Source organism: Accipiter gentilis, chromosome W (assembly GCF_929443795.1).
Source record: "Accipiter gentilis chromosome W, bAccGen1.1, whole genome shotgun sequence".
In the NCBI taxonomy this organism is placed as follows: domain Eukaryota; kingdom Metazoa; phylum Chordata; class Aves; order Accipitriformes; family Accipitridae; genus Astur; species Astur gentilis.
In genome coordinates this window covers 3616816-3634227 of record NC_064918.1, presented here as the reverse complement: position 1 = coordinate 3634227, position 17412 = coordinate 3616816, and the positions used below count along the sequence as shown (strand labels likewise).

At 41.1% G+C, this 17412-nt stretch overlaps 2 protein-coding genes across 2 annotated transcripts in view; both read left to right on the top strand.

Annotated features, from left to right (window-relative positions):
- LOC126035324 (uncharacterized protein YagA-like) overlaps nt 1-17412 on the top strand; it is a 215819-nt gene that overhangs the window by 41238 nt on the left and 157169 nt on the right. The gene's annotated exons all lie outside the window — the stretch shown is intronic.
- Nucleotides 1428-16761, top strand: LOC126035402 (tubulin-specific chaperone A-like). The gene is made up of 3 exons (XM_049793965.1): nt 1428-1630; nt 6551-6637; nt 16522-16761. Exons 1-3 carry the CDS (start codon nt 1532-1534, stop codon nt 16600-16602), a joined length of 267 nt encoding a protein of 88 aa, XP_049649922.1. The 5' UTR covers nt 1428-1531; the 3' UTR covers nt 16603-16761.

Here is a 17412-nt window from a genome sequence, read left to right as displayed (position 1 = left end):
GTGCAGCCTTTGCTTTTGCTTTTATTAAACTGCCTTTATCTTGACCCATGAATTTTTTCCATCTTATTTCCCCCCCCCCCCCCCCCCCCACTGAGGAGGGGGAGGGATAGAGCGGCTTGGTGGGCACCTGACATCCCGCCAAGGTCAACCCACCACAGCTCAGTTGGCTTTTTAAGTTCTTGACTCTTTCCACCCCCCACCCTATTGGTTCAAACAAAGTTTCAATCTTCTCACTGATTAAGTACAGTAAGATTAGATGAAACATACAGTTTCACTGCAGTCTGATTATTTTCACAAGTTATTGTTTTTTCTAAGAATATATGATCTTTGCTTAATAATCTGAACTCTGTAGCTCTAGCTGCCTAGGTAAAGAGGCAGTGGAAATGCTAATGGAGGGTCTAATGCTCCCCCTTATGTATTTGGACAGTATCCTTAACAAGCACAATTTGTTTCCTTAAAAGCTAGCAACTTGGAATTCTCTGTACTAAATACAGAATAATATTCCTAACATACAGGTGATATTAAAAATGCTTTCAAACTTTGGTTTTATTGCCTAACGTGCTTTCTGAAAGAGACCAAATGACGAAAAATCATTACTGTGATCTTCCTTTTTCCCTTCTGTTTTCCAGAGGCTGTTTTCCTTTTTATCTAGGAAACCTTTTGGATTCCAGATTTTATATTGAAGATTAAAGGCACTTGTGCAATATTTGGAATAAGTTAGTATGGCAACATTCCTGTGGTAGAAAAGACTTGCCACCTAGATGTGACATGATTAATTTCTTCTGTAGCTGGGCTCACTTTTCCTCTGTTCTAGAGGGAGGAAAAAAATCTGGACTTGACTTTTTTTGTCTTCTGTCTATCTAGGGAACTTCCCATATCTGTTCTGCTTCCAATTTTAGCACAAATATTTCCCCAGGTATTTTGCCTCCACAAAACAGATGGGGGATTCCTCCCAAACCTTCAGGCTTATTCTAAAACATCTCCTAACCAGCCTGCTACCTTTTAGCAAGGCATGCTTTCAGCATCTATAACAAGCAAACAAAAAACAACAAAAAAACCCAACCCTCTAAACCTCTCCCCCAGGCTTAACCTTGGCAGAGAGAAAATTTGGTTATTTGTTCTAACAAGGTTGAGCCATTCTTGTTGGGAAAGCAAGTCTGTCTTTTGTCAGTGTTTTCTTCATGCTACTTCCAAAGAAACCTCTTCATTCAGATGTTTACCACCTCTCACCTGTTTACAGGGTGAGGCTTTATACTTGCATCAACACAGATCTGTTCAAGTAGAATTTAGAGTTGCTGGGAGGAAATGTGCTGCCTGCTGATTAAATGACAACTTTCTGTAATGGATAATTCCATTATCATCCTCTAAGTTAATTTTAAAGGAACAGTATCTGTAATTTATGATACAGAGTATTCAATTAAAAACTTTTTCAGTGGAGGACACGGGAGTTTTGTTTCTGTCCTCTGAACAGTATCTCCATTTTTTAGCTTCGAGTCATGTGGTGTTCTCCCTCCATCCCCTGCTGCTGGCAATGAAGAAAACCTTACAGTTGTACACTAGTGGAAAACAGCCAGTGACAAACTGTTTTCCAAAAAGACCAAAGGAACCTTTCTGCCTTTTATGTCTTAAGGTGATCTGCTATAAAAGAAACAGGACTGGCCCTCACCTGAGAGGAGCTGCAGAGAAAGCTTGTTTGAAATACTGAGGCGTTTAGATCTAAAGGGTTTTCTTCTCCTCCAGCTTTCTTGCTACAAATGGTAGTTGATACACAGTCATTTCAGTGCCTGAAACGCTCAAGCACTATAGAAACAAATCAAAGTTCTCCAATTCTTTACTGCAAGCTTTTGTTCGTGGTCCTTCAGAAGTGTTTTGATCAAATGTATTTGGCAAAACTCACAACAGACTGCAGTGTGTTCTTGTATCTTATATTTGTGGATGGCTCAAGCTTTCTTTTGGGCCTGCTATGTGAAAATAAAACAAGTTGCTTCAAAGGAAGTAGAACTAATAAAACTTGGTTTCCTACAGGGTTTTTTTTGGGGGGGTCCCCTCTATATGCCCCTTAATGCTGTGTCTCCTGTGAGCTCCTGCCTTCCCTATACCCAGCTTTCTCCTACATCACCTATGCTGTCCTACACCCTGTGTCCCCTTGCCACCATCCTGGCCCACCACCTTGTGCCTTTATATTCTCTGATTACCAGTGAGGTGAAAAGTAATACCATGCTGTGGATTTAAGTTACAAATATGTTGATTAGACAACCAGTAGCCTTAGCATCACTGTTTACTTTGTGCTACATTTTTTTCCTTAGTAGGATTATTAATTTTGGAACCACTGGTATTCATGATTCTTAGAGATGTCCTTTTTTTATTTTGGATCTCTGTCCTTCCATCAGATATGGCTGTAACTGGTCAATGGATTCCAAGTGTTTTACAAACTTTCTGATGAAAAGTAGTTCAAACAAGTAGCACTTTTCTTAGCAAACTGAATTATTTGCATGCTTTTTCTTCTCTACTACTGTCTTTGAGTAGATCCATACTGTTATGATTATCTGTTTTCAGTTGTGCAACAAAGGGCAAGTGATTATGAGGCAGTATTTAAAAGCATGTGTGTGTATGTAATTCATATATATATGACTCATTCACATTTCTAATTTTTCTTAGCCTATCTTTTGTCATATAAAATAATATTGTCACTATACCCTGTGACCCAGTAGTTTATTAGGCTGTCCTTCTTAAGATCAAGGAACAACAGAGCGTCCTATGGAGGATTTCTTGTTGTTTTCAAGTTATTTGTGGGTCCGCACATCTCTCAATCTCTTGTTAAGTTGTGGGTAAGCTGAAAAAAAAACCAAACCACCCACCCCAAAACAAAAAAAAAAAACACCAAACCCTGCTTCCATCTTTTTGAAACATGAAACTGTTGTCCCCATTATAGCAATACGTCAGGCTGAGCAAAATTGCTTCCTGTTGCAGAATACTTGGTATCAACACTCATAAGCAGTAATATTTATTTGTATTCTTAAAGTATCAAAAATTTGGATTAGTATAAGTGCTTGAGTGGAGCCAAAAAATAGAGAATCTGCCTCATCTGAGCAGCTCTGATCTGCCAAGATAAGTCGAAATACTGGCTTTGAACTTTTATTGTAGGACCTGCTAAAATCAAAGTTCCTTATGTTTAAAGCCTTGGGCATTGCCTCCTCAGCTGTTTCTCATAGAGTTGTGTTTGGCCTTTGTGCTTATTTTGAATGTGTAAAATAATTGTCCAATTTTTGTTATGGTGCCCTTCCACTTAAGCAACTGGTAGGTGGATCTGTGTGTTTGCATCTATTTGGCTTTTCTGTTTCCAGTTCTGCTTTATCTGTCAGTGCAATCTGGAATTTATGGAAAACAGATTGAAGGCTATTGATAGTTGTTGTAGTTTAACCCCAGGCTGGCACTAAGCACCACACAGCTGCTTGCTCACTCCCCCCCACACCCAGTGGGATGGAGGAGAGAATCGGCAAAAAAAAAGGTAAAACTTTTGGGTTGAGATAAAGACAGTTTAATAGGACAGAAAGGAAGAAAATAATGATAATAATAATAATAATAACAACAGAATGATGATAATAATAACAACAACAATAATAGAATTGGAATATACAAAACAAGTGATGCACAATGCAATTGCTCACCACTCGCTGACCAATGCCCAGTTAGTTCCAGAGCAGCAATCCACCCCCTGGCCAACTCCCCCCAGTTTATATCCTAGACATGACATCACATGGTATGGAATACCCCTTTGTCCAGTTTGGGTCAGCTGCCCTAGTTGTGTCCCCTCCCAACTTCTTGTGCCCCTCCAGCCTTCTTGCTGGCTGGGCATCACAAGCTGAAAAATCCTTGACTTAGTCTAAACACTACTTAGCAACAACTGAAAACATCAGTGTGTTATCAACATTCTTCTCATACTGAACCCAAAACATAACACTATACCAGCTACTAGAAAGAAAATTAACTCTATCCCAGCTGAAACCAGGACAATAGTGCATTATATTATGCACACTAGTTCTTTGACATCTGAACCAATTTACAAAAAAATCCACATCATGTTTAGTAAATAGGCTATATACCCTGCAACAGTTAAGAGCTCCATCACATCTGAGCAGATTGCTTTCTTTTGAAAGATGCCAGACATCTGCTCCCTTAGTAGAAATACCTTCAATCCTGAAAGACAACTGACCAGAAATGTGGCTCTTTGAAGAGATTTGTTTAACTGGATTTTATCATTACACTTAAAGGAATAGGGACATCATCCTCACTAGTCACAGTAGCTCTTCTGGTCCTATGAACACTTATTGACAACAAATTCAATTTGCTTCTCTCTGTACATACTTTTGTGCTTTATTGCTTTTGTCTTAACACTTTATTTATATGCACTTCAGTTACTCCAGTTTTTTAATACTTCTATTTGGCATTGTAATTCACAGAAACCTTGAAGATATTTATGGTTCTTTGCAAAGTTAGATCAGTTTCATGTAATAACTTCCTCTGTGACCTGCTTATAATTTAAACTCCTTAGAATTTAGTCAGAAAGTTTCTAGAATGTATTGGGGGAGGGGAGAAGGCTGCTGTTTAAATTTTGATAGAATTTGGAGAGCTAACGCTTTTTTAAAATTCCAGTCCTAAAGCTTATCTAATTATTTGAGCTTTTGACTTTGCTTTATTATATACATTTGTAACAGTAAATGGTCCATCTGGGATTATCTTGGAAAAAAAGTGGTTTATGTAGAAGTTATCAACTAATAATCTTGGTTCCACAAAATTCCTGTTCCAATCTTCAACTGTTTGTACCTACTCAATGTAGTTACAGGATTTATCTTCCTTCTGTTTTTTATTGCATAACTGCAGGCAAATGTAAATAAAACTCAGGTACCCCTTTAGATCACAGTCAAATTCTGTTTTGAACAGCGTGGTTAGGGTAGTTTTGTTCTTTTCTTACAACAGCTAGGACTACAGTTTATATGCCTTCCCAGATTGCTTATTGAGTGGCATATGTCAAATAAGTTACTACTTTCCATATCATCCACCAGCTTTACAACGCACAACTATTTAGCAATACCAGCCCAAGGAAGTCATTATTGGATATTCTCACTCCTGTAGGTATTCTTTGTAGAACAAAGTTGTAGTACATAAAGCAGAAGGCATTATCTCATGGCATACCTCATTCTATAGAAGTTACAAATCTTTATTCATTCACTGCTGAAAGTATAACTTGCAAACTGACTAGTCTTATTTTTAATACAGTCCAATGCTGAATGCTTAAAAGAAAGTGATAATACCAATGAGAACTGGAATTTGGGGATGCTTAACTTTTTTTAAACATTTGTCACCCATCTTTGCTTCAAAGTAGACAGGTTTTGCCCTAGATTCTCTGAAAGGAAATTAGAAACAAAGTTTTTAAACCCTTTCTCTCAAAAATGACTTGAACTAAGAACTTAAGCATATGACACTTAAGAATGATGATAATGTTGTACTACAAAAGGCCTTCCTGTATGCATAAATACATTCTTAGACATAGCTTATCTTCCCTTTTGTGATGACAGTGTTCCCTTCAGTACGGCAGCATTAATACTGAAAGAATACAACATAGGAATGACAGAATGAAGTAAGCCATTTAAAGTGAAAGCCACCTATTGCAGGTTATCCTGAATGCAGAAGAGGTTTCATACTAATATCTAACCTATTTTCATTTCTAAATAGATTTAACATTATTGAACAACTCTGCACACCTTTTCTTCTCAGTGGTTGGATTTCAGATCCAGAAATGTTCCATGAAATAAATGCTCCCTTGTATAAATCTGATTTTTTCTGTAGGAGGAAGCAAGATGTTCAGATTCGGTGAGGTGCCATTTTAGTGATTTTGTTCATGGCGAGAATAATCTTTCTCCTAAAATGAAGCACAAGGATAAGTAATAACTTTTTATGCATGATAAGCATCAAAAATACGAGCCTGCTGGTCTTTGCTTTTCATTTTTCTTTACCTTTCTCTTTCAGTCAGAGCTTCCTGCAGTGTGCACACAATGTGATCAATATCTCAATAACTTTTTTGATGCAGTAATTATCTCTATGTGGTATTATCTGAACACTGGTTTTTTTATTACCCAAAAGATGCAGGAGATATTTATATAGCCAGCTGATCCCATTCTGGATGAAGCTGCTTCACGACAGCAGGAGAAAGTTTGTTTTAAATAGCCTTTTTAACAAATGCTGTATGGAAAGCTTACCAGGCAGTACCTTTTTCTAAGGAAAAAATTATTCTAAATACTCTTTTACACTTAATACTTTATATTTCATTAAGCACAAAGTAAATGGAAGTGTCCTGTAAATTAACAGAGTTTTAAGTAATTATGCTAAGTGTATCTTTTGATAAAAGAGCCTATTCAGAAAATAGGTACCACTGTTCTGAAGTTCCTAGATGATGACTGGACTACTGATTTTTCAGAGTAAAGACTTGTCTTAAAAAATAACACTCCCATCTGGAATATGTTCTCATTTTATTGGCTTCTAATTTTCACAGATTGAGATCTTACAAGAGTCACGAATGATGATTCCAGACTGCCAGCGCAGATTAGAAGTTGCACATGCAGATCTTGTTCAACTACTAGTAAGTATAGCACCAAAATCCACCAATCAAGAAATGCTGCTGTTCCTTGATGAACTTCGAGAAACATGCTTGCCTGTAGTGCAATTGCAGCATATTAGAATTGGACTGAAGAATTACTTTTTATAGGTCCCAAGACTAGCATCCTATAACATACCAATATTTCATTTTAGATAACTGTCTTTGCAGACTTGGTCTTCAGTCTATGAAAACTGTGTGTGTTAGAATATTAGAAGCTGTCTTTAAGGGAGTACACACTCAACATACACTTAAATACTGAACTGTTACAATGGACTCTGAATTCCTGTGTGTCATGGTTTAAGCCCAGCCAGCAACAAAGCACCACAAGGCTGCTCACTCACTCCTCCTGCCCCCCCCCCCCCCCCCCGGTGGGATGGGGAGGAGAAAATATCATGAAAAGCTTGTGGGTCGAGACAAGGACAGGGAGAGATCACTCACCAATTATGGTCATGGGCAAAAACCAGACTCAACTTGGGGGAAAAAAAACCAAAATCAATTTAATTTGTTACTATTCAAATCAAAACAGGGTAATGAGAAGTAAAACAAATCTTAAAACACCTTCCCCCCACCCCTCCCTTCTTCCTGGGCTCAACTCCACTCCCGATTTTCTCTACCTCCTCCTCCTGAGCAGTGCAGTGGGACGGGGAATGGGGGTTGTGATCAGTTCATCACACGTTGTCTCTGCTGCTCCTTCCTCCTCAGGGGAAGGACTCCTCACACTCTTCCTCTGCTCCAGTGTGGGGTCCCTCCCACGGGCTGCAGTCCTTCACAAACTCCTCCAGCATGGGTCCTTTCTGTGGGCTGCAGTCCTTCAGATACAGACTGCTCCAGCACGGGCTTTTCCCACGGAGTCACGGCCTTCTTCAGGGGCATCCACCTACTCCAGTGTGGGCTCCTCCATGGGCTACAGGTGGGCATCTGCTCCACCATTCATCTCCACAGGCTGCAGGGGGACAGCCTGCTGTCTCACCACAGGCTGCAGGGGAATCACCTCCTCCCCCTCCTTCTTCACTGACCTTAGTGTCTGCCTAGGTGTTTCTCTCACATCCCACTCCCCTCCCGCTGCAGGTTTTCCCTTCTTAAATATATTATCCCAGAGTGTTGGAGCGGCGGAGGAATGCACATAAGTCGACCCAATATGAGTGATAGAAGTGATTCAACTTTATTTGCACGGATAGCTCATATTTATACAGTTTGTGATAATTATGCCTACTAGTCCTAATATGATTGGTACATTGCTAATGTTTATTCATTACTAAAACACACCCACTTGTAGTTTGCAGCTATGCATGTTCCGTAACTTTCTCATGGGAACTTCTTCAAAAGTTACTTATGAAGTTATGCCAAGGTCACACCGTCCCTGTCTTTCTCCTGATAACGGCAAGACCAGCTGCTGGTTTTCTCCTGCTATCAGTAAAGCCAGCTATTTTCAGCCAAGGCCTAATCTTGCTGCTCAAACTGACATTCTTTCACACAGAACTCTGCTCGCACAACTTTTCTATAGACCCATGTCCTTTTTCATCAAGCCACTTCCCAACAATTCCCCCTTTTTCTTTTTGTGTGAGTAGAGCTTGGTGTGTCAGCTTTGAGACTCCTTTTATCATGTACCCATACACAATCCTGACTATTACACAGATTAATATCAATATACCTAACCATCGTAAGGCTTTCTTAATCAATGACATTAGACATGGTGTTATCCCGCCAAATATTGATTGTAACACCCCATCAAACCAACTAGTTTCTTGCTGGATCTTTTGTGTATGTTTCTTCAGCCAATCTATTTGTTTGTGTATAGATTGAGGTAAAATTTTAACACCTGCTGTATTGCCCTTTGCAAAGATCTATGAACACAATTAATTAAACACAGTAAAAACAACATTATACCTAATAAAATACATAAGAATAAAAGACTGTTCAGGTAATGCCAATGACACACAAAAAGAGATTTGATTAATAGCTTTAGCTAGTGACACCCAAACATTCTTACTGTCCCATGGCATTAACCGATGTGGATCAATCACCGGTGTCACTGTCATGCTGCTTACTACAGTCAGTGTGTTCCATATCAATCTCAGCATAAGGTTTCAAATTTATGGGTAAATCAGGAACGTATCTGCCAGACATGGATGATGTGATTTTTTGTCCAATTGCTGCCAAGGCTTGCCGTCCCGGTGCATAGTTATCTTGTAGAAGTTAAGCTATCGCTGCCCCGCAATAAATCCAGCAGCGGCTGTAAGTCTGTATTTGTAATACCACAACAAGGTCGAATCCACTGTAGGTCTCTGTTTAAATCTTTCTCCCTCTTTTTGTTTTTGAGCAATCCAGGCTTGTTTAATAACTTGGGATGCCATTTTCCTTAATAAGCTGAACAAGGTAAAACTATTACAATAGCTACAATCACAGTAACTACAATAATGCCCATATTTCTTTGAGCCAACCTGTTACCCCTAATGACCCAGACCATGAGGACTATGAGGAAAATGAACCATCCATACATTCTTGTGCCATCTTGCTCCACGAACTCAGCCCAGCAATCGGTAAGTGCCAGCTTTCCGTGGGCATCCCCACAGAGGCAACGATGGCCTCACCGTACACCAGCCCGATGCTCTTCGGAAAATCCCAGTATCTATACATTTGCAGAGGAACGGGTTTTAGCACACGTGGCCAGCAGGTGCCAAAAGTCCGCCTCGGTTGCAATCTATGACACGTGTGCTCGCTGGCCAGGCACGCTGCACGAGTCATAGCCATCTTGTCTATTGGTTCATGGGCTTTCTGATAGAGTTGCGATGCACAGAGAATCTTGACCTGTTATGTTAGCCAAGGTGACCTATACATTAGTTTTCGGCTGAGGTAGTATTCATATTGCCACATCATCTATGATGCTCCAGATGATGATGGTCGTGCAAATCGAACAGGAGTCCGTCGTGGGCCTGTATCTGTGGAAACACAACCTCGTTCCCAGGTTATTAATGGAAATAGACCTTACCCCTAATTTTGGCTTTAACTAACTTTTACATTTACCCCACACTGTCTTCCCGTAATCACACTATGTTTAATCAAATTATGCTTAACACACTTTTTACCTAAAGCAAGTTCTATATACAATAAGGCACGCTGTTCTAAAAACCTCTCTGAAGGACTCAGTGTCCGCTAGTAATACTCTATTAGTTAGAATCTGTCAGATCAGTGGCTTCAGCACCCGCCGGTGCCGTGCCAGTTGCCACTGGGACAGTTCCGGGACCAGCATCAGTGCGAAGCCATGGCTTGAACCACTTAGCCGGGATCTCCCAGTAAGTTGTACTTCTGCTGATCCGCACCATTTCCCGGATTCTGGGTCCTTATACATTACCATGATTCCTGTACTTTGTTGCATCCTTTCTGCCTGTAAAAGAACATGATGCACTACCATTGGTGGGTCTTTGCGATCACCTGTCAATCTAAGATAATTTAGCACAAATAAGGCTTTGGCCAATCGTTCCTCTGGGAGTAAGCCCTGGGTTCCCCCTTTTTATTTTTGCAGCATGTTCTTTTAGGGTTTGGTTGGCCCATTCGACAATAGCCTGTCCTGTGGGAAGATGTGGAATACCGGTACCGTGGTGAATTCCCCACAAATTACAAAATCGAGCAAATCGTGTAGAACCATAGGCTGGGCTGTTGTCCATCTTAATTTCTTTAGGCACACCCAGTACTGCAAAAGAAGCGTGAAGATGTCATTCAATATGTAAGGCCTTTTCTCCAGTTCGTGCCGTGGCCCACATGGCAGCAGGATAGGTATCAATACACACATGCACAGAATGCTTTGCACCAAACCACGTGACATGGGTGACATCCATTTGCCACAACTGCAATGGCAAAAGACCTCGTGGGTTAACCCCACAGCCCAAGCCCAGCCCTTCCTTTTGACAATCGGGGCATGCTTTAACGATACCTTGGGCATCAGTAAGTGGTAAGTTAAATTGCTTTGTTAACATCCTAGCGGGTTGGTGCAAGAACGCATGTGATTGCCGTGCTTTGTTGAAAACGATTCCCTGGAGGAGGCTCCCGTGGCGCTGCAACCAATTGGTCAGCTCTGTCATTTCCCGTTTCTCATCTGCACAGTGTTCTCATACCCAAGAGTTCTACCAGAGGGGTCATATCGCCATTAGTGATACCGCAAAGATTCCGCACCCACTGGATATCTCCCACAAGCTTCTGGACATCATGTAACGTTGAAATTTCTCATGTTATTTGAACCTTCTGAGGTTGAACATTGCTAGCATCTATGTGCCACCCCAAATACTTCCAAGGTGCTGCCTTTTGCACCTTTTCAGGAGTGATTATTACTCCGCGATGGCTTAAGATGTACTGCAATTGAGTTGAAATTTCATCCTGTGGCAAGTTACTGAGGGAACTGCTTTCTTACAGGCTCTGATGCCCAGGCCACATGCACCTGACACATCGTGGGGGAATTGCGCATTCATTGCGGTAACACGACCCAATGGTATCTCTTATAGGGTTCTGCCTTGTTAATCGATGGTACCGAAAAGGCGAACCGTGCAGCGCCATCTGGGTGCAATATTTTAGATCTATAATTAACATATTCCATTCTTCTGGAAGCATAACTGGAGACGGCAAACCTGGCTGCAGGGCTCCCATACTGTGCATCACCGCATTCACAGCTCTGAGATCATGTAACAGTCTCCATTTCCCACTTTTCTTGGGAATGGTAAATATTGATGTATTCCATGGACTAGTAGAAGGGACAACATGTCCCGCTCTCAATTGGTCCTCAACTAACCCTTGTATTTTTAGCAGCCTTTCAGAATTTAGCAGCTACTGATCAATCCAAACAGGCTCATCTCTTTTCCAGCTAATTTTCAGAATTGGCTACCCCTCAGTGACCGCTCCTAAAAAGGATGGGTCACTAACATTGCCTTCATTTGGCTCAATAAATCACGGCCTACGAGGCCAAACAATTCAGTTGGGGTAGTCATGACATACGGACACGTCGTAATGTGTTCACCATCGGGGAACACAAATGTAATCGGTAGCTGACTTACTAAGGTGGCTTGTGTGCCCCCTATCCCTGCAATACCAAAATTTGGATTGATCGATGGCCATGATGGAGGCCAAATACATCGTGACATAATCGTAACATCAGCTCCTGTATTGATTGTCATCGGTTTCTTGACGACAACTCCATCAGGCCCTTCCAATTGCACTACCTTTTCTGGTTTACCTCTTGTTGTGTCCATGGCAAAGTATACCTGCGGTTTCCCTGTGGAGCCGAATCCACCATCTCCACGTTGTACTTCACCTGGGTTCGGAACACACGACCTGAATGGAACTAATTGTGCTATTCTGGTACCTTTAGGAATAGAAACAGGAGGGATTAAAACATGAATCATAATTTTCACAGTCCCACAAAAATCTGCATCAATAAGCCCTGGGAGCACCAGAATTCCTTCTAGAGCTGTTGAAGATTGCCCCATTAAAAATGCACTAAGTCCAAACCCCAGTGGTCCCTTTATGTTGACTGCGGTTTCCACATCCACTCCGGAGCTTCCTGCGGTGGCAGATCTGGTGGTTGCGAGGCTGCCTGAGGGCTGGCAGCTCAAGCCCCTTGCATTCGTGTCGTCGTGCGAGAGGCCTTCGCGGTCGGTGTAAAGTTTCCCTTCTTCCTGTATTCTTGGTGGTATGGTTATCTTTCTTACACTTGTTGCAGCACTTATTGTTAACAGTACCTGTACATTTGCTCCTAATGTGTCCACGTTTGCCACAGTTAGAACACTTGACCAAGGGTGTCTTACTGGCCTTGTGTTTCTTTGTAGCTCCTTGGAGAGCTGTGGCAGCATAGGCTACTTTCTGTGAGTCCACTGATCGATCCGTGTATTCTATCATATCAACGACGTCTGCATTTTTCGGCAAATTACACAATGCTTTGCGTGTCTTTTCAGTAGCATTTTCAAAAGCGAGTATTTTGAACATGTTTTCTTTCATGCCCTCGTTCACGTCAGGGTGGTCATAAATTGTATTCTCCTGTTTCACCTGGGTAAAAGCGTGGCTGTACATATTGCCTGGTATGGTAAGAAAAGCTTGATACGCCAAGATCTGTGATAGATGATGAACCTCAGTGACACATTGTAACTGAGCGTTCCCTGATGCGAAGGGTCCAGTACCCATCGGCATCTGCATGGTTACTCCCCATAGGGGATCTGTTTGTTGTCGTGATGTTGCTTGTTCCCTATCACAGAACTTCTCCCACTGCCGGAAAAACACTAACATTTGGGCGGGTGTCAAAATCAACTGTGCTAGCTGTTTAATATCTTGAGGTATCAGCGTATCAGCAGAAAAAAATGAATTGCTGTATTTGGTGAGTTAACGCAGATTTGATTCCGTACTGACTCACAGCATTCCTTAATTTCTCAATGACCTTCCAGTCAAACACCTCCCATTTTTTCTGTCCATTTGATGCAATAACTGGGAATGCTTGGAGCATAGTCCCTTCTATAATGGCATCTTTTATTACTCCCCTCCAATGTCTCTGCCTTTCTTCTGCAGCGGCTATTCCAAGCGGCTACTACAAGCGGCTCCGCGTCTATCGCAGGTGCGGTTGGTTTTCCCGTCTCTTTTTCGCGTTTCCTTTAACAATTCTAACATTGTCTCTTTTTGTTCTATTACTAGAGTAGCCAAATCCTTGTTTGCATTATTTGAATCAGGGTATATGCTAGGTATAATTTGTTCATGTTGAACGGTGGTATCTGGGGGCTGGTTTCTCGTAGGCAGATTTTAACTCACTCCCTGATTCTGTAGGGTTTCCTTTAATCGTACGGTTAGGGAGGCTTGGGAACTGTCAGATGGCTGATTAATATCGGCAGTCCCAGGGAGTTGAGCAGAAGTCAAGGGCACAAGAGCAGGCGAACAAGCTCCAAAAAGTCTCTCTCGCTGCATTATGTTTTTCTCCCCGCTTTTCCCTTTCGCTTGCGGTTGGAGAGAGAGAGCAGCAAAAGCAGACGCAGACGCTTTACGATCTGCTTTCATTTCTTACAGAGTTGCCTTAATCAATTTCCATAAAGTTGCAAGACCTTTAACTTCTTTAGACCCGTCACTAATTTCATCCCATAGGGAGGTTCCGGTAGCATTCCAGGTACTAAGCTCAAAAGCTGTACCCACACTAATTGAAAGGTTTCTGTCCTTGCTTCATTAGTTTTTTAGCTGATTTATCATCGTCAATTACCATATCCCATAATATGTCTCCTAATCTACGCCATTCACTCTCCTTAAGTAATAGATCCAGATTCTTAAAGCATCCCTTAACACGACCTAAAGCAACTAATCCCGAAACTTGCTTAATGCAATTTACCCCCCGCTTTTCTAAAAAGCACTGTAATAATTTTAGGGCTACCTCTTGATCCATTGCCGGCCGGCTTCTTGATACTCCTTGGTGCTTCCTTGATTAAGGCACCTCGGTTAAAAAGTCTTTGCAGCCTTTTTCCAGTAGCCCTCACTGACGGCGAACCCCTTTTGGACGGTCCAGGCACGAGAGTTAACACACCAAGCAAGACGATCAGCGTTCGGTTAATCTTTTGCCCCCCGGTCGCTGCTACCGGTGCTTCTCAGTGTCCATCGCTCCAATTCCCCTTTCTTCGGCCCCACGTTGGGCGCCATTTGTTGGAGTGGCGGAGGAATGCACATAAGTCGACCCAATATGAGTGATAGAAGTGATTCAACTTTATTTGCACGGATAGCTCATATTTATACAGTTTGCGATAATTATGCCTACTAGTCCTAATATGATTGGTACATTGCTAATGTTTATTCATTACTAAAACACACCCACTTGTGATTTGCAGCTATGCGTGTTCCGTAACTTTCTCATGGGAACTTCTTCAAAAGTTACTTATGAAGTTATGCCAAGGTCACACCGTCCCTGTCTTTCTCCTGATAACGGCAAGACCAGCTGTTGTTTTTCTCCTGTTATCAGTAAAGCCAGCTATTTTCGGCCAAGGCCTAATCTTGCTGCTCAAACTGACATTCTTTCACACAGAACTCTGCTCGCACAACTTTTCTATAGACCCATGTCCTTTTTCATCAAGCCAATTCCCAACACCAGAGGTGCTACCACTGTCGCTGATTGGCTCTGTCTTGGCTAGAGGTGGGTCCAACTTGGAGCTAGGGAAGCTTCTAGCATCTTCTCACAGGAGCCACCCCTGCAGCCTCTCCCCTGCTACCAAAACCCCACCACACAAACCCAATACATCATGATAGTTACATGATCAGAAAAAATAGTTCACTTGCTTTAGGTAGTCTTTCTAGATCATGTAGATGTATATAAAATGCTTGTAGTGAACTGAAATAGTCAAAATACTTTGCTTACTACTTTTATTATGCTATGGACAAGAAACAAGACAGCTGAATCCTTACTGAATACTGCTTATATGATTTATTAGTGAGATGAGAACTAGTGCTGCATTTTTAAGCTATGAATACCTGCAGGAATAAATAGTATCTTGTACAAATAGATTCACTGAAACTATACTAAGTTTGAGATAGTCATGCTTATTTTAAAAGCTGAATTTTCACCAAGAATTCTGCTACACATGTAAATGCTACTGTGAGGCTAAAAATACATACCGTAAATTAAGCCCCAGACACATTTGACAGCTAAAATGCAAATCCCTTTTCAAAGGAAAACTCAAGGTATCTTGTCCTCTGGTGGTATGCCTCTACTGTTTTCCAAAATAAAGACTCAGTACCTGGCAGGCTTTAGGGTCCTTTTGTCATTCAACTCGTTACTTGACAGTTAGCTCGTCTAGATTTCAGCAGTATGCAGAAATGATGCTATTGATCCAAACGCTGTGCTGTACAAAGTTATGTCCTGGTTTCAGCTGGGATAGAGCTAACTGTCTTCCTAGTACCTGATACAGTGCTATGTTTTGAGTTCAGCATGTGAAGAATGTTGATAACACTGATGTTTTCAGTTGTTGCTCAGTAGTGTTTAGACTATAGTCAAGGATTTTTCAGCTTCTCATGCCCAGCCAGGGCACAAGAAGTTGGCACAGGACACAACCAAGGCACCTGACCCAAACTGGCCAACGGTGTATTCCATACCATGTGACGTCCCATCTAGTTTAGGAACTGGGAAGTGGGGGGGGGGGGGCGCCGGGGATCGCTGCTCGGGGACTGGCGGGGTGTCGGTCGGCGGGTGGTGAGCTATTGCCCTGTGCATCATTTGTACATTCCAATCCTTTCATTACTACTGTTGTCATTTTATTAGTGTTATCATTATCATTATAGTTTCTTCTTTTCTGCTCTATTAAACCATTCTTATCTCAACCCAGAAGTTTTACCTTTTTTCCCGATTTCCTCCCCCATCCCACTGGATGGGGGAAGTGAGTGAGCGGCTGCGTGGTACTTAGTTGCTGGCTGGAGTTAAACCACGACAAGTTAAAATGAGGAATGTGGGGAGTTACTATTCTTATTAAGAATTTGGAAGTCTTTAAAGGTTGCTTTCTGTTCTTAGCTCACTTTCAATGCTTAAAATCAACTGTGTAGTAGTATGGGTTTTTAATTGTCAGTCTCTGCTTAAGCTTTTTCCTAATGGTACTCTTGTTCTGAGTTATGTTGTTATTGGTTCCGGTTATGCTGTCCTTGGTTTTAAATATTTATTTAACAAAATAAAGGTATGCATAGGTCGAATCTATTCACACATAACATCCATTACCCTGGACCTTAAGCAGGACAAAAGAAATTACCTGTGCTTCGAATTATGTAAAACTAGTGTTTTCAATAATGATATATCCCTTGTTTCATAGTTTCCTTCTTAAATTTAATTCCATGTCCATTATTTTCAAAGTACTCAAAAGTTTTGTTTTTAATTCCAGGAAAATGAAAAAGAATTGGAAGAAGCCGAAGAGTATAAAGAAGCACGTTCTATACTAGAGTCAGTGAAGCTGGAAGCCTAGAAGTTTTCCAGTAGTCTCTTTATATGCATTAGCACTGGGTCCATTCTACATTTTCATTTGACTATGGCTCTGTTACTATTGTTGGCTTGCTAAGGTTCCCTTTATGCAAACTGGCTTTTCTCTAACTGCAAGATGCATCAAATAAAGGATGTTCTGAAACATCTGTGTGTTCCATATTCAGGCAAAATAGAAACATTTCCAGTTCACCTCAGTTATACAAAGGAAAAAAATAAAGCCTATTTAATGCAAGCATAATAGTGTAATAGCTAATATACAGAACTTAATCTGAACAATTCAGGCTAAGAAAGTTTAGCTATGTAAGGAATGTGAGGGACCAATAAATACATTAAAGGCACCTTATATTTGAAATAATTTCAAGCCATTATAGCATAACAATCTGTATTGAAAGAAGAGATGGAGTAAATGACCCTTCAATGTCACTCATCTTTTTTTCTGTGATGCAATTTATTTGTAATTTTATTAAGTATTACTCCTTGTTTATCTTTGAGCCCAAGACAGAATTAAGAGATGATTCCCAATCTTTCTCAGTTTGCCTGGGGTTGATTTGTAGACCCCAATTCATACAATTGCCATTGATCAAAATTCTGTTACTTTTTCAAGAAACAGAATTTAGCAGATGACTAGTATGTCGTCAATTGGATCTGCCGGTAAGAGTTATGCTTTTCCTGAAAGCACCTTGGCTTAAGTGAGTTTCTTTGAACAAAGCTTAAACCCCAAAAGCTGAAAGAGAACTAATAGGTAAGGGAATAATGCTTAATCTGCCTGGAAGACCAAACATGTACAAAAGCT